The sequence below is a fragment of the Macadamia integrifolia genome, unplaced genomic scaffold, assembly GCF_013358625.1.
Source record: "Macadamia integrifolia cultivar HAES 741 unplaced genomic scaffold, SCU_Mint_v3 scaffold520, whole genome shotgun sequence".
NCBI lineage: Eukaryota > Viridiplantae > Streptophyta > Magnoliopsida > Proteales > Proteaceae > Macadamia > Macadamia integrifolia.
Genome location: NW_024870470.1, coordinates 296,369 through 320,031, shown reverse-complemented (window position 1 = coordinate 320,031; position 23,663 = coordinate 296,369). Strand labels below are relative to the sequence as shown.

Here is a 23,663-nt window from a genome sequence, read left to right as displayed (position 1 = left end):
TTTACGACTTTAATTGAAAACTGAATTCAAAAATTGAAACATAATACTAGGTTGGATAGATTTACCCAACAATTTCTGAAACCTATTGAAGCTTGTACTTTTTCTCTTCAATCTTCTAATGAACAACTCTTTGTTCTTAATTCTCACTTCAATCCTTCTCTTCCTCCATATTTTTCCTTTGTTTTCCCCCTCTACACTCAGTTTCTCTCTTCTTTTATAGTAGAAGACAAGCCACCTCTCTTTTGTTAATAAATAAAACCAGCCACCTTTCTACGTGTCTTCTCACCCCCTCTCTCTCTCTCCCCCCCCCATAGTCAAGCTTCATTTATTTCTTGTAGACTTTTGTGTGTGTTGTTTTTCTACCACGCACCTATATTTAGATTGTTATGTAAATAGTCAAGGTGGGCATTAATGATTATTATTTTATTATTATTTACAATGATAAAGTGTACTATTTTGTTTTGTATTATATATTATACTTTGTACAAAGAAATCCAACCACCTCCATTTGTGACTTCTTCTCTTTTGTTTGTTATCAATAAATGACATCAAATTATTGATTAGCATATATTAGATATTAATATATATATATATATATAATTGTAAAATGTTGGGCATTACATTCTCCCCCCTTATAAAAAATTTCATCCTCGAAATTTAATTACGTACCAAATCAGAAAATAAGTACGGATAACTGGCCCGCATATCATCCTCCCGCTCCCAAGAAGCTTCTTGTTCCGAATGATTTCTCCACAGAACCTATACAAAAGATATCGTCCGGTTCCTCAGTGTATGATCCTTGCGGTCCATGATCTGTAATGGTACTACTTCATAAGACATATCCTCTTTGAGCTGAAGGGGCTTCTATTTCAATATGTGGGACAAGTCCGACATGTACCTCCTCAATCCTGATACGTGAAAGACATTATAGATATTAAACAAGGCCAGTGGTCAAGCTATCCTATAAGCCACACTACCAATCCTTTCCAAAATTTCAAACGGACCCACATATCTAGGGCATAGCATGCCCTTCTTGCCAAATCTCATCACCCCCTTCATAGTTGCCACTCTAAGAAATACCATGTCCCCCACTTCAAATTCCATTTTTTCCGCTTACTACCAGCATTACTCTTCTGTCGACGCTGAGCAGTAAGAATTCTCTGCTGAATCAACTTTACTTTCTCAAATGTCTTATGTAGAATCTTTGGTCCGAGTATCTTTCTCTCTTCAACCTCATCCCAATATAGAGGAGATCTACATTTCCTACCACACAACGCCTCATAAGGCACTATGCCAATTGTAGTCTGAAAGTTGTTATTGTAAGCAAACTCTACTAACTACAAATGTTCATCCCAGCCACCATTGAAGTCTATCACACAAGCCCTCAGCATATCTTCTTAAGTCAGTCTGGGGATGAAAAGTCGTACTAAAATTCAACTGAGTACTTATAGCTTCTTGCAATTTCTTCTAAAACCGTGATGTAAATCTCGGGTCTCAGTCAGATACTATAAATACTGGTTCCCCATGCAGCCTGACTATCTCGTCAATATACAGTTATGCTAATCTCTCCAGGGAATTGGTCATGCGGATCGCTAAAAAATGAGTTGACTTGGTTAAACGGTCCACAATAACCCAAATTGCCTCATGACCTTTGGATGTCCTGGGCAATGAAGTCACAAAATCCATGGTCACATGCTCCCAATTCCACTCTAGGATCATCAATGGCTACAGTAAACTTAATGATCTTTGATGCTTTGCTTGACTTGCTGACAAACTAAGCACCGTTCAACAAATTGAGCAACCTCTTTCTTCATATTGTTCCACCAATACATACCTTTCAAGTCCTAATACATTTTGGTGCTGCCGAGATGAACTGTATACGAAGTTTGATGTGCTTCCTTTAATATTTCTTGCTTCAAATCCAAATTATTAGGTACACAAAGGCGTGTCCTAAATCTTAACACTCTATTATCATATATGGTAAACTCTGCTCTCTTTCCTTCTTGTTTTTCCCTTATGATCTTTACTAGTAAATGATCACCCCTATAGTTTTCTTTTATATATCTTAATATCTAATATATGTTAACCAATAATTTGATGTCATTTATTGATAACAAACAAAAAAGAAGTCACAAATGGAGGTGGCTGGATTTCTTTGAACAAAATATGATATATATACAAAACAAAACAGTACACTTTATCATTGTAAATAATAATAAAATAATAATCATTAATGCCCACCTTGACTATTTGCATAACAATCCAAATATAGGTGTGTGGTAGAAAAACAACACACACAAAAGTCTACAAGAAATAAATGAAGCTTGACTATTTTTTTTTTGGGGGGGGGGGAGAGAGAGAGAGAGAGGGGGTGAGAAGACACGTAGAAAGGTGGCTGGTTTTGTTTATTAACAAAAGAGAGGTGGCTTGTCTTCTACTATAAAAGAAGAGAGAAACTGAGAGTAAAGGGGGAAAACAAAGGAAAAATATGGAGGAAGAGAAGGATTGAAGTGAGAATTAAGAACAAAGAGCTGTTCAGTAGAAGATTGAAGAGAAAAAGTACAAGCTTCAATAGGTTTCAGAAATTGTTAGGTAAATCTATCCAACCTAGTATTATGTTTCAATTTTTGAATTCAGTTTTCAATTAAAGTCGTAAATAGACGTAGTTAGGGAAATTTAGGAAAAAGAAAAGAGTGAATTGAAGGAACTTGTAAATGTCAAACTTAAATCTTAAGGTGAGTTTATTCAATTGATTTGATTTTTAATAAATTCATACAAGGTATAGTTGAAGCTTTGAAAGAGCAAGAATTAGAGCTGAATTAATTTGGAACTGTAGAGTAGTAGTTCTCAATTGAAAGCTTGAAGGAGCAGAGGTTAAAACCCCAAGCAAAATGTCCATTTTAATGGAGTTGTTTGTGACTGACAGAATGACCTCTGCTCAGTTCGGACACTATATCTTTCTCATTTTTAACTCTTAATGATATGATTCCAGTTAGGTTAGAAAATATACTCGTTTTTCTATAATTTTTTTAGACTTAGAAGTCTTCTAATTCTGTTCCTAAAGTGGTCAAATACTTGTTCAAAGTGGGTGAATTTCATGAACCCGAGAGCATGGTTATATGTCAGTTTTGACCCCTGTCCACTAAAATTGGTATAACTCATTCGTTATAACTCCGATTGACCCGATTTTGGTTGCAGTAGTTAGAAGACTAAAAAACCTACGTTTTATATGAAGATATATTTAATCCAGGTATTTTGAAAGATATCCAAAAATAGCTCTGAAATATAGGGTTCTGCATTAACTATTTAACCACTGAACATAACTCAATTTGTAGTTGGGTTTGTGAGGTTTGGTCTTGCAAACTTAAATAGTGGGAAGACCTTATTAATTATTTTGTTACCCTTATATAGGATATATCATTGTACATGTTCTATTGGACTTTTGGAGCTTGGAATTGCCAAGTAAAGTGAAGGTGAGTGTGACATGAATACTGTTTAATGATATATATAGAGTATGGAATATATATGAAGTGATGTGTGGGGAATGTTATGATGAGATTATGTATGGTATTAATATGGGATATTAATACTTATTAATGATTATGTGAAATGTTCATGTAATAGCAACGATCTTGGAACAATTGAGAATATGATGCTAAGATGTTAAGATTAAGGGTATGAGATGTTTCAATGTGTTTCGTATGTTTAATGAATGCAATGAAATGATGAGTTGTTTATATGCATAATGATTTTGATGATGTTCAAATATATGAATGTAATGAAATTCACATTCGAGGAAAAGATAAAGAAAGTAAAAGAAAGAAGAGAAAGTAAGAGAAAGAAATGAATAAGATAAAGGTAAATGAGAACAATAACACCCTGTGAGTGCCGTCCCTTTCCAGTAGGGGGTTATGTACTGGATGAGGTTTTGTAAGTTAGGAAGTGTCCTCGCTGGTGCTCCTGGTGACCAGAACAAGGACTAGACACGACCTACAAGAAAGTAAGAGAGGAATCCACCCCAATGCTCCTAGTGACCGAATACATGGAGTAGAAGATAATATTTTGATTTGTGATAGATGACGTCCTCCCCAGTGCTCCTGGTGACCGGATACATAGAGTAGTTCCCCTATCTATGAGTAAGCTGCATCCTTCCTCCCCAGTGTTGTAGAGAACTGAGATACATGAGTAGAATATGATTCGAGGCCTAGCTGACCTCACTATCTTGTGCACATTTGATAGTTCACTAATGGCTAGACATATCCTAACAGTAAACTTATTTTATCATTGATGTTTATGCACTTATACACCTTTATGTATTATTAGCATGTTCACCTCACTGGGCTTCTTAGTTCACTCCTTTATATATGTGGTTTTACGGATGACGAGATAGAAGGGTATGATGGCACAATACCAAATACTGAGGGCTGTGAGTATCCGAACAGCTCAAACCTTTGTGATAAGGCTTGAAAACTATAAATAAACTTTAAAATGCTACGTTTTTAGTGATGTAATAATGAAATATTATAAAAGATGTTGTAATAACTTTAGAAACACAGGTTTTCTTTTTATGGTTTTTTCCACCAGTATTATTATAATTGTTTATCTAACTTGTTTGTAAACTCAACTCCAATAGTAAGTCTTCCGTTGTGTATGATGTTTGTATAAGGGAGTTGTTGTATTTAAATGGGAAAGGCAGTGATCATTTGATCGGCGCCCATGAGGGCAGCACCTTTTACCCTATCCGGATTCAAGTGTTACATGGACTATCTAGATTCATTGTATGTAAACTAAGCAATGTGAGTGTATGATGACTTAGTCTTTACTAGCATACCATATTTGTAATCCGTTATATACACTATAAATAATAACAGCCTCGGTCACTCTAGACAAGCCAAATCATTATATGAATCTTCTCTACTCAACTAATACCAATACATATTAGCCGATACGATACCAATACCTAAATCCATGACTGTAAATACATACTGAACTATTCAGTTACCTATTCAAAAAAGAATAAACAGTTGCCTTGAGATAGAAGTAAGTAAAAGATTTTGAGTAATTAGAAACAACACATTAATGGAAGAAAAATACGCAATATTGCAATTTCTTTTAGCTGAAATACAATAATGCCTTATCCCAACTCAATAGGGTCAGCCTTCTTTCAGCTGAAATAAAAGGAAAACTGTGCATGAGGAAAAATATGAGATTTAGTACTGGTTTACATACCATTACAGGTTTTCTTGATGTTGCAGTTGCAAAGTCAGTACTCCGACCCACTGTAACCCTAGAGACATGAGTTGGAAAAGATGATATGAATTTGTCAATTAAAACACCTGTGGTTGACAGTTTCAGGGAAAAAAAAAAATTAAGAATGGGAAAGGAAAAATCCTACACCTTGACCCGTATAAAGCTTTCCCTCCTTGAATCTTGCTGCAAAGTTTTATAAGAAGCAATATGATTAAACAAGTAGGAAAAGTAGGAGGTTCATTTGGACGCATCTCAAAATATAATTGGCAACAATCTCTTAATTTGAGCCAAATACATAATGGTACCAGTAGGCTTCACTTAAAATGTTTGTGGCTTATACTTCATTTTTGACCAACTGAAAAGAGAACTGAGAGAACCACAAGCTGGTGCTGATTCTTTCTCCTAATTCCATCTTCGAACTTTGGGGCTACTTTTGGAGGGTCAAAACTTGTCCGTTTGGCATGATATATTTGTTGTTGAGTGCTATTTCAAACCCAATAAGATTTTGTGCTCATCTTAGAAAGATACGGCCAATTTATAGAGACTGTCAAATGTTGACGGGAAAATATTTTTTTGAGTTAGCAAAAATACGTAGTTTTAGCTTAGTTCTTCTTTCTTTAATTGGGAAGCACTCATTGGAGTTGGTAAACTTGAGATTTGAGTCAAAATAGCCCCAAAGTAGTTCAAAAAGTAGTCCCAAAATCTATGTTTTTGGCAAGTTAGAGAGTTTAACGGTTCAAAAGGTTCTTATTTTTCCAAATTGGGAGTCAGCATGTGTTCTCAAATTAGTAATTTAATATCTCTATTTTTCATAGCCTATAAAAAAGGCAAGGGACCTGGCAAAGCTAATTAGTTGTACTACTTTTTTGCTTTATTGAATAGAATTTGAGTCGCTACTTTTTTTTTGCTACTGTTTTCGTTGGTGCCATTTAATTATAATGTCAGTTGTATCTTGCAATAAACCTGATGATTTGTGACTTATCTAGTAACCTCTCTCTTGTTTTCATTCTTTGTTATGTTTTACTGACTATTAGCATTTTGGCCTGCTACTTGTGGCATATTTCTTTGGTGTCCTACACCAAGGTGTAACCAATTTAAAATATCGAATACAGCATGTGTCCAATCGAGACCCACAAGTCGATACAGAAAAAGGAGATTGTCCACATACCACTTTATTGAGAAGCTTCTCTCAGTTTTGTCATTTCTGCATAACCCATCATTCTCAATTTTAGAAGAATATTCTTTGAGACAAAGATTACAAAAGATTTTTAGATACAATAATTATGAGAAACAGGCCACATAGAGCTGCGTGCACATTACAGTTTAAAGGGTCACGTGTATCAAAAGTCCAAAAAACAATATATCTCAGAATTCTTGGTGCTCAACCCCCCCCCAAAAAAAAAGAACACATTGTCAAACAAAACAGCTCAAGAACTTTGTTGGTACTCAACCCTGTGCCAAAATTTTAAAGAATAAAAATAAATAATAATAATAATAAATATATATATATGGGGGGAAAGCAAAATAAAGTCGTCATCTATACAGGAAAGGATCTCTATTTTACTCACACTGGTTTAATGCCATCGCTTGCTCGACTCCTTAGGATGTAATTCCTTACATGGCTGACATCAGCCAATACTTTCCTCCCATCCTTTATCTTGACTGGGAGAAATAAAAAATATTCTCAAAAAGTACATAAGCAAGTTTGTGCATCAAAATCGGTCGATAGCACCATGTCTCACCAGAACTACCAGGTTTGGGATTACTTTTCTTTGAACTATCAGCGGTACCCTAGATCAAATGAAAAGCAAGAACCATAAAGGAAAAAATGATTAAAGTAACCCACATAATTGGAGTTCTAAGGGGAAAAATAAACACATTAAAATGTGAAACTATTAAATTCAATTTAACCTTCAGATGATTCAAATCAGTCTGACTGACACCTGTCAGAGACAATGATTTCCTACAGCCAAAACAAAGTAGAAAGTAGGGAAATGCAAAGCAGTTTAGTAACTTGAACTCACAATCCAAACAGAAAAGATATCTCTTTTACTCACAGTGGTTTGGAGCCATCACTTGCTCGACTTCTTATGATGTAATTCCTGACAATGCTGGCATCAGCCAATACTTTCCTCTCATCCTTTATCTTGACTGGGGAAAAAAAAAAGATTCTCAAAAGCGACATAAGCAAGTTTGTGCATCAAAATCCATCAATAACACCATGTCTCACCAGAACTATCAGATTTGGGCTTAGAACCATCAGCAGCACCCTATAGATGAAATGAAAAGGAAGAAGCATAAAGAAAAACAAGATTAAAGTAATCCCCACATAATTGAGTTCTAAGGGGAAAAAATAAACACATTAAAACGTGAAACTATTAAATCAAATTTAACCTTCTGATGATTCAAACCATTCTGATTAACACCTTCTGTCAAAGACAATGATTTCCTGCAGCCAAAACAAACAAAAGTAGGGAAATTCAAAGCAGTTCAGGAAAATAACTTGAACTGTCTTGGCTGTACTTCACATACACCTAAAATGATATGGTATCATCCTAGTTTTACCATAAAATCTAAGTCCTATTGATCATTCCCAAAACTGTACCCATTTCCATCCATGACAAAATATAACATATAATAGAGACAGTTCAATCTCACAGAAACATACAATATGGTCTTATTTCATCTTTTTAGTGAGAAATAAGTTTCAACCAGGTTACACCAGTCTTTGAAGGACTATTTTTTGGATACAAACGTCAATGGAACTTAATAAGAAATGAACCTCATGCAGCCTAAGACATTAATGTCCTCCAAAGAAATTGATCATACCTTGTCATTGTCAATGATTTTCCTTCGGTTTTCCTGAAAGAGTATAGAAGGTTGAGAAAAATCAACTCCAAGAGAGAGCCAAGAAAGTACCGATAGAAATCGACTTACATCAGAGCCAAAATAACAAGTTGGAATTGGAAAACTCGTGATTGGAGCCAAAATACAAAGTTGGGGTCATGAGTTGAAAAATCAGAAAGTAGTGTTAGAGTCTAGTGCTCTCTTTGTTTGGATTTTGATTTTTTTATTTTTGTCCGTGATTTCAATTATTAGAATGTTTGGTATGATTTGTGCACCCTATTTATGGGTAACAGAAAGCAATAAAAATCAAAATTCCGAAATATTTGGGGAGCTATTTTGATTTTGTATTTCTCTCCCTCTCCCACTGCTCCAAACCTCTCTCCCCTGCCCCCACCTTGCTCGCAACCCTCTCCTTCTTGCAACCCTTCTTTCTTGCTCCCTACAAACCCACCACCACCCCTACTCCTTGCAAACCCACCCTTACCCCCTTCTTGCAGCCCCATCCTCATCATGACCTCCTCGCCCTACTTCTTCCTTGCTCCCCGCAAACCCACCACCACCCCTACTCCTTGCAAACCCACCCTCACCCCCTGCTTGCAAACCCCATCCTCGTCCTGACCTCCTCACCGCATCCACCCCCACCCTGTTCCCTATGAACTGTCCCTATGCTGCTCGAAACACCCTCCCTGCCCTCCCCTGCTTCCACTCGCAACTCCCATCCTCGCCCTACCCTCTCCCTCACCCCCACCCCTGCTCCCTATGCAACCAATTGATCGTAAGCCCTCCCCCCAACCAACTATCTGTAAGCCCTCCCACCTCCCCTTGCCGTCCATCCCATCCCAACAACCAAAATAGATTTCTTATGAAACCAAACAATTTTGATACCTTGACCAAAAACCTATCCGTTGACTTATTTTTAGAAACCAATCTGAAATCGAAATCCAACCAAAGAGACTAGGTTTTTGGCAAGTTAGAGAGCTTAATATTTAGAGAGTTCTCATTTTGTCAAATTCGGATTCAGCATGTGTTTTCAAATTAGAATTCAGCATTTTTTCAATTTACATAGCCTATACAAAAGACAAGGGGCATGGTGAAGCAAATTAGTTGGACTAATTTTTTGCTTTATCAAACAGAAGTTGAGTAGCTGCTCTATTTTACGGCCATTGTGGTTGATGCCCCTGAATCCTAGTGTTAGTTGTAGCTTACACTAAAACCTAGATAATTTTTGCTTATCTGGTAGCCTCTCTTCTTCTTTTTTTTATCTTTTACTGACTATTTAGCCTTTGGGCCTGCAACTTGGGAGACATTCTTCAGTGTCCTACACCGGGATATAAACTGTTAATCAATTTAAAATATCAAATACTGTATATGTCCAATTAAGACCTACAAGTTCAAACAGAAAAAAGGGGATTTAGAAATAGGATCTTAGTCCACATACCGCTTCATTGAGACATTTCTCTCACTTTTGGCATTCCTGCATAACCCATCATTCTCAATTTTAGAAGTACATTCTTTGAGACAAAGAATACCAAAGAATTTTTAGATACAATAATTATGAGAAACAGGCCATATATAGCTGCTTGCACATCACTACTTAAAGGGTCCTGTGTATCAACAATCCAAAAACAATATATCTCAGAACTCTACTGCTCAAACCCTCAAATCCCCAAGAACACATTTCAAATAGATCAGCTCAAAAAACTCATTTGATGATCAACCCTATGCCCAAAAACAAAAAAACAAAAATAAAGTCTTCATCCAAACAAGAAAAGAACCTCTCTTTTACTCACAATGGTTTGGAGCCATCGCTTGCTCGACTCCTTAGGACGTAATTCCTTACATTGCTGATGTCAGCCAATGCTTTCTTCCTAACCTTCATCTTGACTGGGGAAAAATTTTATTTAAAAAAATAAATAAATAAATAAAGGATTCTCAAAAGTTATATAAGCAATTTTGTGCATCAAAATCAGTCAATAGCACCATGTCTCACCAGAACTGCCAGACTTGAGTATACTTTTCTTTGAACTATCAGCAGTACCCTATAGATGAAATGAAAAGCAAGAAGAAGCAAATAAGGAAAACATGATTTAAAAGCACGCATACTTGGACTTTAAGGGACAAAGATAAATGCATTAAACAATGAAATAACCTTTGGATTATTCAAATCATTCTGATTAACACCTTCTGACAGAGACAATGATTTCCTGTTGCCAAAACAAAGCAGAAAGTAGGGAAATTCAAAGCGGTTAAGAAAAAGTAACTTAAATTGTCTTGGCTGTGTTTCTTGTGCGCCTGTAATGATATGGTTTCATCCTGGTTTTACCAGCCCATTTGATCTTTCTCCAAAACTGTACTCATTTCCATCCGTGACCAAAATATGGAGAAATAACAGACTGTTAAAACTCATAGAAACCTAAAAATGTCCTTATTTCCACTTTTTATTGAGAAAAAAGTTTATGGATCAGGATAATTCCATCTTTGAAGCATTATTTTTTGGATACAATGTCAATGGAACTTAATATGAAATGAAATTCATGCAGCCTAAGACATAAGATATTGAAACATACCTTGTGGTAGCCAATAGTTTTCTTCCGGTTTTCCTGGAAAGACAATAAAAATTTAAGAAAAATCAACTCCAAAACTCCAAGAGAGAGAGCGAGAGAGAGAGAACCAAAACAAGAAAGTACTGAGAGTAATCGACTTACATGGCATCAGAATCAACCGCCTCATTTCCACGAACTTTTATCCTCTCATTATCAGAAAAAATCTTAAAACCTCTCGCCCCGACTGTACGAAAAGAAGCGAGAAACATAAAAATCCATACCCGCACAGTAAATTAGTAAAGACAGTAAGGAAAATCATAGAAAACGTACCGTTCTTGACGATGCGTTGGTTTTCTGCAACTCGACTTTGGTTTCTAGATAACTTACCCTAATTTACAGAGAATCAGGAATCACGATGATCGATGATCGCTGATCGCATTCGAAAACAAAAAAAATCGAAAGAAACACCAAAACGAGAATATAATTGTTGAGAAGTATTGTTAGGGTTCAGTTCAGTACCTTCGATGAAACCATTATGCTCTGCTCTCTTTTTGGATTGGAGAAACTTCTTTTTCCCCTTTCGTTCGTTCTAGCCGACTATCCTCTTCTCTGTATGAACTAAGAAAAAAACATTTGTTGGTTTGTCTGGGAGAGTGAGAGATGCGATATTCACTTAAGAATCTAACGTTCGGACTCGGAGACCGCCTTTCATGCGATTTTGAAATGAATTGCTCAATTTACAGAAATGTCCCAAAATGTGTCTAAATTAACATTCCATGCCTCTTTTTTTTTTTTTTTTTGAATACCAGAGAAACCTTTATCTAACAGGTTACCGATGGCCAGTAGAAGGCCTTCACGACCGCCTCAGCGCCTGTCTCGGTGACCATGGTATAATGCCCAGTATTTACTTTAGGCATCGATTGATAATGTTTATGTTGTTTTTGTATTTAGAAACAATAAAAACGTCTTTTTACGTTTTTTAAAATAAAAATATATTTTTTTGTGTTTGATAAACTTATTTCTCAAAATATTTTTTGAACACATAATGTCACTAAAAAATTCAATAGTATCATTGGATGCTCAAAAGGGAGAGAGGGTTTAGTTGTCTCTTTTTAGGTTTAAATAGTTGAACGATTTATCAAACACAACAACATTTTTTTTCTCTCAAATTCGTTTCTAGAAACGACAAGACAAATCGGACATGTTTTGTCAAAATTGTTTCTAAAATTATAAATAGGCATCAATTTTTATTTATATTTCTAGAAACGGGTGAAACGAAACAACTTTATCAAACGATTTTTAGACTATTTCTCTGTTTCTGATAACAAGAAACGATAGAAACAAAACGTTGTCAAACGGTGCCAAGCAACAACAAAGTCCCCTAAATTGGTTATAGTGGTCAAACAACTCATGGATCGGGATTTTCTATCGCACGACATGTCTTGTTGTATGTGTCCAACGATCAGAAATGTCTTGAGTTATGTTTGATTGTCTTGGGCTGCATTTGAACGCCTTAGACTGCATGCTTGAAAATTCTTAATTGTTGAACGTATACTTACATATCTTATCACGCTACAGATGAGCCCAATCCTACAACTCATACCGTAATACGACATAACTAATGAGCATCACATCTATCATTAGAGAAAGCAATGTATAGTGAATAAGAGGTAGAGAAAACATATTAAGAGTAGTAGTGGGAAAGGAAGGCTCAAACTGGTAAGAATCTGGTTTAAGACAAAGTCGACCTTGAAATAAACATGCACCACAATGTCCTCTTTAGAATTACACAAGGGATATAATGGGTAAAGAGAAAGATTCCAATCAAATTGTATTATAACCCGTAGTATGTGACAGGTGGCAGTGACTATGTAATGACTGAGATGGCATAGTACAGAGTATATACAGATGCATCAGTATAAGGGAAAACATGTGTATCAATTATAGTGATGTGGGCAGAGTTGGCAGTGCCAGTACAACGATATGGCAATCCTGGCAAGTGGTACATAGGAAGTTTGGCAGTAATGGAGAGGTCAAATAGTGATGTGGGTATGTGGCATTGCAATCATGTATCAAATTTGAGGACCTACTTCAACCTTTTGTTAGATTGTAATTCACAATGTCTCAACACTTCAAATCTCCCTGAAAGTTTATTCCTTTTCCTTAAGATTGGCACTTGGTAAAGTTAGATCCGGGTTCAAATTTGGTACACAAGTTGGAGAGAGTGAAAACCAGTTGGGTTACAATGTCTTCTATTCTGTTGTAATTTAATTAAAGGAGTATTGGTGCAAGTCCCCCAACGAACGGTGGCCCCAAATTTTTTAATTAATACTCGTTTATTGTGAGTATTTCTTATACTTTCTAGTATTAGGAGAACGGTGGACCCAAATTTTTGAATTAATACTCGTTTATTGTGAGTATTTTTTATACTTTCCGGTATTAGGGTTTTTCACTATATGTTGATAGCGATGTTTTCTTTATTTGTAAGCAATTTGAGAAAAGTGTGAAGATAAACATTATAACTCTATTATCTATTGATAATGAAGTAGGGATCTCATCTCACCAAGGACGTAGGTAATATTGTCGAACCTTATAAATCTGTGCACATGATTTGTTCTTATTTTTTCATTATTTTCTGCATATGTTTAAGGTAACATTTCTACAAGACCAACCCCTTAAAAATGTAGCCACACCAGATTTTCTTGATTTACCACATGGCAAACATGAGCTCATGGAGTTCCACCTGCTGAACCTGCAACCACTCTATCTAGTTACTCTTATCCATTGATAACAAAGGGAAAATGTTTTCCAGGACCTTTTGTTACATTGTGATTCACAATATCCCAACGCTCCAAACTACCCATAGGTTTATGCATTTTTCTTGAATTGGCACTTGGCAGGGTTAGATTAGCGTTCAAAGTCGGCACATAAGTTGGTGACCGTGAGACTATTTCCTAAAAATTTAGCCACATCAAATTCTCATGATTTGCCACATGGTAGATATTAGCTTGTGGAGTGATTTTTTATAACCACACACAAGGGTGGTGAAATGATCGTCTACCTCCCTGTTGGCTGCTTGGGTGTGCTCTCATTGGCCCTAGCACTAGCACAAGGATCATGCAATCCGACAAAGAGGTGGCAAAATGACAACTCCACCTCTGTGGAAAACAAAATACCTACCCCTAATGATACCCATGCGTGCCTCTTCATTGCCCTTCCGTGGCCACACAACCAGGTAACGTTCTTCTTCTTCCCACAAAAATACTACCTACATAATCAGCAACCATGTACCGACTTGGAGTTTGGGCTGCATCCAGGTCAGTGTGTATCGGAATCACAACGGTCCTACCCCGATATTGGGACATGCCGGTATTAATCATTGGATCGCTTACCCGGTCCGATCCAATTGGGTAAAAAACTAACGAAAAATGGGGAAAAAATGAGAATCTCGCAGAAAACCTACCTCCCGCCCCCATGATCGTCTTCTCCTGGGTTCTGGAAAAAGCTTCAGAAGCTTCAGGTTCAATTACTCTTCAATCTTACAAGCAACGGAAGCTGCCTTTGTCTAGAATATACAAAAGAAAAAATAACGTTCCGGTTAGCCCTCACGGGTTTTTTTGGATCGGTATTGGCTGAGACCGACACCGATCCGATACCCGAAAACCAAATCCCTGGTCCAGCCTCCAGGTCATCCTCTGGGTATTTTTTTATGGTAAACATCATTGGGTCATTGATTTAACTGCTTAGGTCCTGTCCAGATTCCTTCCATCGAAGCTCCAGAGACTCCAGACCGACAAGAACAACGACGAAGAAGAAGAAGAACGCAGGAGGTTTTAATATCTTCATGCTTGCGCAAAACTATTGCTCCCTTACTGTGAATTTTTCGTGGGTTATGAAATTTGGTTTGTTTTTCCCTGTTTTTGAGGAGATGAGATCTAGGTGATATAATTCATTTATTTATTATAGTTGATACTAGTTGAGACTCAAGTTCTCCTGCTGAAACCAACTATTGATAGCTATAATGAGTATTTGATTTCTTTAGCGTTGTTGAATAGTTACTTTTGCGTTTGATTGCTGATTTCAGCAGATTTTACTCGAGGTTATTGCTACAGATTCTGCTCCTTTTTTCACCCATATTAAACTGAAATTTTGGTTCGAGTTCTATTTTTGTTTAACAATTGTTTATTGCTTCAATTGATTGATGCTTTAAAACATCATTCGTTTTGTGATTGTAGCATTTTTTCCCCCTTTGTCTTAGGTTGGAATCTTATGTTCTTCTATATTCTGTGTTTCACATATTGCAACTTCAATTTAGACTTCTCTAGGTCATAAAAGTTAGTAATTAAGGTCAAAAAATGGGCGTTGAGATGAACATTTGGCTCTTGGAAAGAGGACTGTTCAAGTTTAGAATAGGATAGACTACATTGTCAGAGGCTAAGAAGGTGGGTGTGATGGGTCATACGAACATTTCCATGGTGGTCATTAATGAAGGTCATGCAATAGAAATAGTAGTGAATTTTATTTGGATTTGAGTTAAAAGTTTAAAAAAATTGGGTCTGTAAGTGATAAAAAAAGGAAGCATTGTCACAAAGGTTTATGGATGACAAATATAAAGACCCAGCGGTTTGGATGGTGAGTTGAAAGATACACGCAGAATGGTTGTTACACTAGTATTTTAGTGTAGTAAGATTTTTAAGCTCATTGTGTGCCTTGAACTCGGTAATTTTAGAGGTTTTCTTTTAATTATTCTGTTTATTAACATTTTCTTTGTTGGGGAGGGTTTGCTTTTATATTTTGAAACACAGTCGTTCCTGACATGGTGACTTCCTTTTTTTTTTTTTTTTTAACAGTCATATTATTCATCTCTAAATGGCAAACAAAGTTCAGATCCCTACGAGGAACGCAGCCCTTATTGCCATGATTGCTGATGAGGTATGGATATTTTGGATGCAGTATTATCTTTAATTCCTTAAATATTTTCCAGAGCTCATTTTTTTATCTGACAATATCTATTTCTTTTGAGGACTTGAAAGTGCAGTTTGCCTTTGTTATATATTTATAATTATAATGGTCTACCAGTCAATGAGTTCATCATTTGAGTTTAAGTCCCCAATGTTTTAAATGTTCTGATTACCAATAAAAAAAATTAGCTCACTGGTAAGCTTGTGGTATTCTACCTATTTTGATAACATCTTCCTAACTTAGATTCAGTCAGATTCTCCTTATATTTTTATTTATTACCCAATGATTCAAGATTTTGAGTAATCTGTCCTGGTTTCACTCCTTTTTATCTGAATTTTATCCATTATTCTTTTCTGTGCCTTCTGTTGGAGTATCAGGCCTTTAGTGTACCATCTACTTCCATATCCACCATGAATGTTATCCAAAAAGCCCATTATGTTTGATTCTCAGTTGCCTTATTCTTCTCCACCAAGACAGTAGCCCTGGAAATCGTCTCATTGTCAGAAATTGTCACTACCGGAAGCTGATACTAAACATTATGTGGTCAATTCTCAGGTATTGGCGACAAAATAAAAATAAAAACTTTTGTGTTCTTTGCAACCTCTAACAGTACTTACACACTGAGGACAATGGTGGTGATGAATTTTGCAGAGGAATTACTCAGTTATAAATATGACTCGAAGCATGAAATTTAATGGACTAGATGAAGCATTGTTGGACTTGGGCAATTCTCTTTCCTTCTTTAGCATATTCATTGTGCATGTTTATGTTCTCTTCTTTGCGGAAATGGTTCATGGTGACCTCATTCCTAGGATGGATTTGATGTCTATTGTATCTAATTATGTGTTGAGTTAGCCTAAGTGCAAATTTTGAATTATGATATATGTGTTTCACATTGTAATAGTCTATGTACCACATCTTCTAATGAACAATTTGTTCAATATAGGACACTATAACTGGTTTCTTGCTGGCTGGAGTGGGTAATGTTGACATACGGAGGAAGACAAACTACCTTATTGTTGATTCAAGTATGTTTATGAGCCTTGTTGAATTTTTAATTCATATCTTCTCTAGACATATGGGTTCTTATCTTATACTCATATTATTAGCTTTATGTTTTCTTCATTCTTCATTTCTTATAATAAATCTTCATTATAAATTTCTCCTCATATTATTAACTTATCTGTAATCTTCATTCTCTTCATATGTGTAAACAGATTTAAGTACCTAATCTCTTATTAATTTCTTTCCATGTTCTCCTTTATATTTTTGATTGCTTAGGGTTGGATAAATAAGACAGTTAGGTACTTCCTTTGGCAGGACAAGGAAGATGAGGAAAAAAGCATTTCAAATATTTTTTTTTTGTATAGGTGAAATACAAGTCGGTGAATTGGCTGTGATATGTGCTCCAAGAAAATGACAATCATTAGATTTGGAGAGTAATGAATTGGTTTTTTGAGCTTGTGTTTTGGCAATAGATCAATAAATAAAATCAAGTGTTTGAAGGAATATTTTGTTAGAGGATGGGTTCATATGAGCGTTTTGGATGGTAACAAGGCTGAGCTGAGATTTGCAGCATTAACTATAGGTCCATTTCCAATTGTTTGGTAATTATTGATGTGGGTTTGTGATGCAGGAGTTAGAGTGATATTTTTTTTGGCCCCCCCCCCCCCGAGGGGAGGGTCTGGAAATCTCCATTTTGTGAAGCTTTCTGTACCATTGAGCTAGTCTTTTGTGACTAATGCCGATGCCTTGTAGTGGATAACATGGTTTCTTATGACATAGGATTAGGCATAACAAAAGAAAGCGTCCTTGCTGGATTTATGGTAGAAAATGAGGTACAGAAAGCGTCCTTACAGTAGAAATGTTCTTGCTGGAATTTTCAGAACCACATGGAAATTTTAAAAATACCCAATAACACATTAGTTAAGAGATGAGGTATTGTCGCCCAGGCTGACCCCCATAATCTCCACTGCGTTTACAGCCTGATCTCTATCTCCAGAAGGAATTTCGCTCACAGCCAGCCGAGCAGAAGTCTCTGGTTCGGTACCCTTCATGTTTGGAATGTCTGGTCTTACAGAGCCTCATGACCAGACGCAGGTGATTTGTCTTTGTGGTTTGGATAAAAGCCTGTAGTATCAGTGAGGCTTAAATATTGATGGGTTGATTAGGGTTTCTTAGGTTTAAAAAGGGATATGAAATAGTGTTACATGAGGGTAATCCTGTGTTGAAAGTTCAGAATGAACATGGCTACTTACACAATCACCAATCTGATAATCTTAAAGAGTTTTTTTACATCAGTGCAATACGTAAGTTCTTTGCCTGGCCGGTATCCTAGTGCCTTAATGGGGTATGTACTGGCGTTGGTTGGAGAACAGTTCATATATAATTTTACATGAAAAAAATTCCAAATAAAAATATCTATAATGTAGTGATGGTGCATTTATCTCTGTTTCTTGCCCAATGTAATGTTTTATTTACAATTATAAGTTCTAAGTTTGTTTTCTGAAGTTCTAGTTTATTTTGAATATCTAAGATATAGAAATTTGATAAATTTTTTTTGATCATCAAGTTCATCATTTAGCCTTCCCTCATTGAACTAAACCACAGATCGGAAAACCATATTTGTTTCCATGTTTTACAGATCTATGTTTCAATTTTCAAGAATGTAGATAGAGGAATCTAACGTCTTCTGTGGGCTAAAAGCTCTCTTGATGCAGGACAGGTTAGGTGTCCCGAGGATATGACCTTAAGGGCTAGGAAATCTTAGGTTTTAATTGATGGTTTAGATTCGTTGAAATCAAGAATTGATTTTAGGGTTCCTACTTTGAGATAATGTATGTTGTGTGGGAGATTGCTTATGGTGTTTCATGATCAGTATTGGAAATGAACGGAGATGTGGTTGAACCACATGTGGATCACTCCAGTGCGGCACAATGCTGCTAATGCCAAGTCAGCTTCTTTCCACTAGCTATGCACTGCTTGGTCCCCTGGAACGTTTGAGGTTCCGTAGTTCATAATGAGCACAGTGCTAAAAAAAGGAGGGCTGGTTGTTGATCAACTCAAGCGAACTACCCTACCTGACTACAACATAGGGACAGAAGGAAGTAGGTTGTGAAGGTGGAACATGAAAAAAGGTCTAAATAAAATCTCTATAACATAATGATGATGCATTTATCTCTTTCTTCCCCAATGTAATGTTTTATCTATGGCTATAAATGCTAAGTTTATTTTCTGAGGTTCTAATTTACTTTGAATATCTAACCTGTAGAAATTTGATAAATTTTTTGTACCATCAAGTACAGCATTTACCCATCATCTATGTGCCTTTTTTGTACCCTCGTTGAACTAAACCACATATCAGAAAACTAGATTTGTTTCCATGTTTTACAGATCTTTGTTTCAATTTTCAAGAATGGGATAGAGGAATCTGACATATTCTGTGGGAAAAATTGAGCTCTCTTGATGCCGGACAGGTTAGGTGTATGTTAGGAAATTTAAGGTTTTAATTGAGAGTCTTAAGAATTCAAGAGGATGGTTAAGATTCTCTCAAATCAAGAATCGATTTTAGGTCCTACTTTGGGATCATGTATGTTCTATTGGACAGTAGTGGTCGTGCAATGTACTTTTAGGAGCATACTTGTTAACCCCAATCATATTAATTGAAAAGTGAAAGGAAACCTTTCCAACACTTGCTTGCTTGCTCTTTTTCTAATTTCTTCATTCCCCGAGCTTTTGCTACAAAATCCTCATAAAACAAATTGATTTTTGTGTGACTACTTCACATGTGATTTACGAGGTGGCTTTTTAAGAATAAGCACGGACCGTCAAAGCACTAGATACTCTAAAAGATACGCCCAACCCTGATGGCCCTGGTCCCCCTGGATTTCCAAGGAAGCAGCCATGCTCAGTTGCGAAGTCAAAGCAATTGATTTATGTGGGGCTACTTGGCTTTATGGTTCTGTATGTGAATCTCTCTCTCAAATGGGTCTAAGGCATTTTTTCCATTTATAAAAGAATCTATTTCATGTTATGACTTGGTCAATACTGTGTAACTGATAAAAAGCAAGCTGGTTGCTGAATCACAAGAGCATCTTATATGGTCTTTTTTTCTAACACCCTTTTAGAAAAGTTCAGTGGCTAATTTATTATTAAAAGGAAGGAAAAGTGGGTAAGTAGCTCACCCCAAGTAGTATATTGTCTAACTACGCAACAGTACATAATCAAACCCACAAGGGATCACAAACCTGTTTCTCATGATGATCCCAATTGGACCTATGGTGCACCACCTGATATCTTTACACTCATTAGAATACAAACACCAAAAGAAAAAGGTGTTAAAGATTTCATCACCATCTGAGCAATTGGCACTTTATACCCTTGAAAGATTCTTGAGGTTATCTGGAGCCAGATATTCCACACATCACAGCAGGACAAAGTTTTATCTGTCTCCGTTGTATGGACCCTAGACTGAAATAACTTTTAGTGAATACCAAGGAAAGCGATATATTTAGGGCATGGCAATTCTGGTTATACCTCTGAAGCGGTTGACCTTAAATCCTCAATGACACAGGGCATCCTAAAATGTGGATAAAGGCCTCCTTACCTCCCCCTCCTTCTTTCAAACAGCTACAGGGGGATATACTACTTCCTACTTCTCACTAGTCTAGGCATCCCTATGTGGTTTGATATGACTAAGGAGATTGCAAAATTAACTTGGTTTAATATACCCTCATGCTTCTAACCTAGTATTCAGACATTTAAAATCCTCATTTTCCTTCCTGAATAAAGTTTACGCTGTTAATATTGCACTTTCAATTCTATTAGTTACACTAACGCTTTGTTACTTCAATCGGAGTGGAATACTTGCGGTTGATTTCAAGGGCCAGCCATTTAGCATAATTCCTATTTGAATCAGCGTCTGAAGTGAATTTTGCCACTGCTTATTTTATTGACTTTCCAATCTTCATCTTGATTTAGAAACTACTGTTAAAGCGATTGAAGATGCATTCAAAGAGTTCACTTCAAAGGAGGACATTGCCATTGTGTTGATTAGCCAATATGTAAGTTGAACTGATACCTGTTATCATGTTATATTAATTTATTTCCTGTTGTCTTTCATCAGTGATCATGCTGTTAGTAGATCTTTGTTTGACGAGGCAAAACGTTAGAATTGATCATGCTGTTAGTAGATCTTTGTTTGACGAGCAAAACGTTAGAATTCTAATGGCTGATTGCTCACTCTAGAAAGTAAAAACAGTACATAAGTAGGATCTGTGTAGCTGAGGATGTTGGGCTGAGTAACAAGACTAGGTAGGATTTGTTCGAGGGAACTAGGTGTTAGCACCAGTTGATTAATAAATGGAGGGCTGACTGAGATGTTTTCCTCTTATACATGAAGACAGTTATAGCAATGAAAAGAAGTTGTTTGGTGCAAGTTCGAGTTCTGAAAGGACAGGGCTGACTAAACAGAGCGGTTCTTGAGATGTTGCAAGAGTATTTGAGTTTTGAAGCACCCTGAATAGACTGCAATTGTGAATAGGATTCATATAGCCAAGTAGTAGCCAACCCCAATTAGTTGGATAAGGCTGAGTTGAGTGGAGTTTTATAACCAAGTAGGGCTCGGATGATAATGATGAATTGCTTAATGTTGAAGTAATTGGGGAATATTCTGGATCTACTTTTTAACGACACTGTTCTGCAGTCAGCAAGTGTTATGCATAACGTCTTAGATATATCTTGTTTGTAATGTATGCCTTGAAAATGTCCTTTCCATTGATGTTTGAAATTTTCCTGGAAACCCGCCACTACAACAGGTACCAAGTAATCGTATTCTTTCAATATTTCCACACAGTTTTAGTTTATGAGAAAATATTGCATGATTTTACTCTTTGATGCTGATTAGGGTGGTGTAAGTATAACCTATGGGAGGCTCATTCTTCCTGGTGTTCAGACTTAGAATTGATCCTTTCCCTCCTGACCTTTACTTGTGAGCGGAAGCCAGAACACCTTGCATATTCTTCTTTGTATTCCTTTTCTGTACTGTCTTTTTCTCTATGTTATTTCGCTTGCAGCATTGTATTTGTAACTCAACCAGGCTCTATACCAAGCCTTCGTCCATTTTCATCAATAATTGTCTTTGAAAGTCTGCGCACACATTCCTCAACGTCCAACACCTTTGAATCAAGGTTATCCATTGTCAAAATCTTCTCCAAGTTCCAGGTAACTGTCCACGTAAATAAAAGAAAATCGGTGGAGAGACTCACTTCTTCCAAGTATCTTCCTAAGCCGTTGATTAATGGTGTACTGTCAACACCGCGCCATCAGAGGGAAGTGGTCCTCTTGTTAACCATGGTTTCTCTGTGGGGTTTTTTTAGAGAGGTAAAGCTCTCCTTTCATTTGGTAGCTTTTGTGGATATTTCCACTGCATATTTACCTTTTTATTTTAGCCCTTTGTATATTAAACTCCAGTAAATCTTGGGATGACATCATTGACTAGATATTTTTGTATACTAGCTTAAACGTTTGTCTGATCTTCTCTGGGACACCTATTGTGATCATTGTGATGACCTCTTTTGTTTTTAGATACGCTCACTCAATCCAATAACACTATATCGGCATGATTTTGGTATCTAAAGACTAGAAGGGGTAGATCTGTTCAATGGTGCCTATGTGGCATCCATGTAGGATTCCGAATTATGTATCAACATTTTAATGGTTACAATCACAATTTGGACCAATGTTGGATTTTTACTTGTCTTAGAACTTAATGTGGGCCTATTGGTCCATTAGATTTGCAGAAGTTGTTTCTGCCATTTTATCATCGTCGCCTTTAATCTTGACAAGAAACTTCATACCCATCTATAGACTTTTCCTTTTCTGGTAAAAAGATTCCTGATTGGTCAACCATGATTCCTACCTAGTTGGCTCACCCATTTATCCCTATTTGGAAGGATGATGTAGCTGACCATTGGATGTTTAGGTAATGGTCTGGATTGGCCACATATCAAATTCTAAGCCCCAAATTCAATCATTTACCCTTCCATATAGTTCCATTCTATATTTTTATTACTTTATTACAAATTTTTATATATATTCTTTTAACTTCATTGAAATATTTCTAAGCCCCCACCACCCCCCCCCCACAAAAAAAAAAAAAAAATGAAATTTCTGTCCTGAATTACTGGATTACTTTTGACTGGTGATTAAATGCACTGTGGCTTCAGATTTCAATTTGATGCCTATATATATGTATATATATTCTGCGGGGTGCTAAGAAATCCATGTGATGCCAACATTTGGATGATGACTGGAATGTGTACCTTTACTTATGGAAAATGATTACCTCTTCCATGGGTGATTTACTTGATCAATTTCATGAGCAAGAAAATGTATATAGTTGTTGCACATATTCTTTATAATTACATCAATACCTGCCATTTTCAGCCATGGTATTAGATTGGGTGAGCTCACCTTGTCTCATCCATATGTGATATATATTGTTGCTTTTTGTTTAACCTCTGTCCTGCTTTATTCATCAATAGTGGTGCCTATTAATCTGAGGATATTATCATATGTTATTTGATTTTGGTTCAGGTTGCAAACATGATCAGGTTTCATGTTGATAGCTACAGCAAGCCAGTTCCTGCAATTTTGGAGATTCCATCCAAGGACCACCCATATGATCCAGCCCATGACTCGGTTCTTTCACGAGTGAAGCATCTCTTCTCTGCTGAATCGGTGGCAAGGCGTTGAGTGCAGGAAATTATGCTACATTTATGTGCACCTATATATGATATCCATTTTTTTTTCCATTTTAGTTGATTGTGTCCTCTGTATTTGGCTTTTTTTTTTTTTTTTAAAGAATCATAAATGCAAAGTGGGCTGTGCTAGGCTTATAATAATTTGAATAAATTACTGGTTAAAAGACAATAAGAAGTGTAGCATTTGGGATTTATATTTTTGGTGGGGAAGTTGATGAAAGTCACTTTCTTGGATCAATGTTGTTAGGAATAATCCCACATCACTAACTTTAGGATCCTGAATCGATTACTTTGAATA

At 36.3% G+C, this 23,663-nt stretch overlaps 2 protein-coding genes across 3 annotated transcripts in view; one reads left to right on the top strand and one right to left on the bottom strand.

The window, feature by feature from the left end:
- Positions 1-11,347, bottom strand: part of LOC122069021 — a 34,242-nt gene extending 22,895 nt beyond the window's left edge. The window contains exons 1-18 of one of the 2 annotated variants that reach the window (XM_042632950.1): positions 11,160-11,347; positions 10,971-11,028; positions 10,803-10,884; positions 10,665-10,697; positions 10,247-10,301; positions 10,088-10,136; positions 9,888-9,981; positions 9,536-9,571; positions 8,080-8,112; positions 7,645-7,699; positions 7,481-7,520; positions 7,308-7,401; positions 7,162-7,213; positions 6,993-7,041; positions 6,819-6,912; positions 6,419-6,454; positions 5,398-5,433; positions 5,230-5,287 (exon numbers count right to left, since the gene is read on the bottom strand). In XM_042632950.1, the coding sequence (XP_042488884.1) occupies positions 5,230-5,287; positions 5,398-5,433; positions 6,419-6,454; positions 6,819-6,912; positions 6,993-7,041; positions 7,162-7,213; positions 7,308-7,401; positions 7,481-7,520; positions 7,645-7,699; positions 8,080-8,112; positions 9,536-9,571; positions 9,888-9,981; positions 10,088-10,136; positions 10,247-10,301; positions 10,665-10,697; positions 10,803-10,884; positions 10,971-11,028; positions 11,160-11,174 (969 nt within the window). In that variant the 5' untranslated portion in view covers positions 11,175-11,347. The remainder of the gene's footprint in view (positions 1-5,229; positions 5,288-5,397; positions 5,434-6,418; positions 6,455-6,818; positions 6,913-6,992; positions 7,042-7,161; positions 7,214-7,307; positions 7,402-7,480; positions 7,521-7,644; positions 7,700-8,079; positions 8,113-9,535; positions 9,572-9,887; positions 9,982-10,087; positions 10,137-10,246; positions 10,302-10,664; positions 10,698-10,802; positions 10,885-10,970; positions 11,029-11,159) is intronic. The other variant, XM_042632951.1, reaches the window with a different exon arrangement.
- A 2,967-nt stretch (positions 11,348-14,314) lies between these two features.
- Positions 14,315-23,559, top strand: LOC122069018 (V-type proton ATPase subunit F). Its single transcript, XM_042632945.1, has 5 exons — positions 14,315-14,470; positions 15,491-15,572; positions 16,549-16,630; positions 20,583-20,665; positions 23,199-23,559. The coding sequence occupies exons 2-5, from the start codon at positions 15,510-15,512 to the stop codon at positions 23,355-23,357; spliced, it is 387 nt and encodes a 128-aa protein (XP_042488879.1). The 5' UTR covers positions 14,315-14,470; positions 15,491-15,509; the 3' UTR covers positions 23,358-23,559.
- Positions 23,560-23,663: the final 104 nt, after the last annotated feature.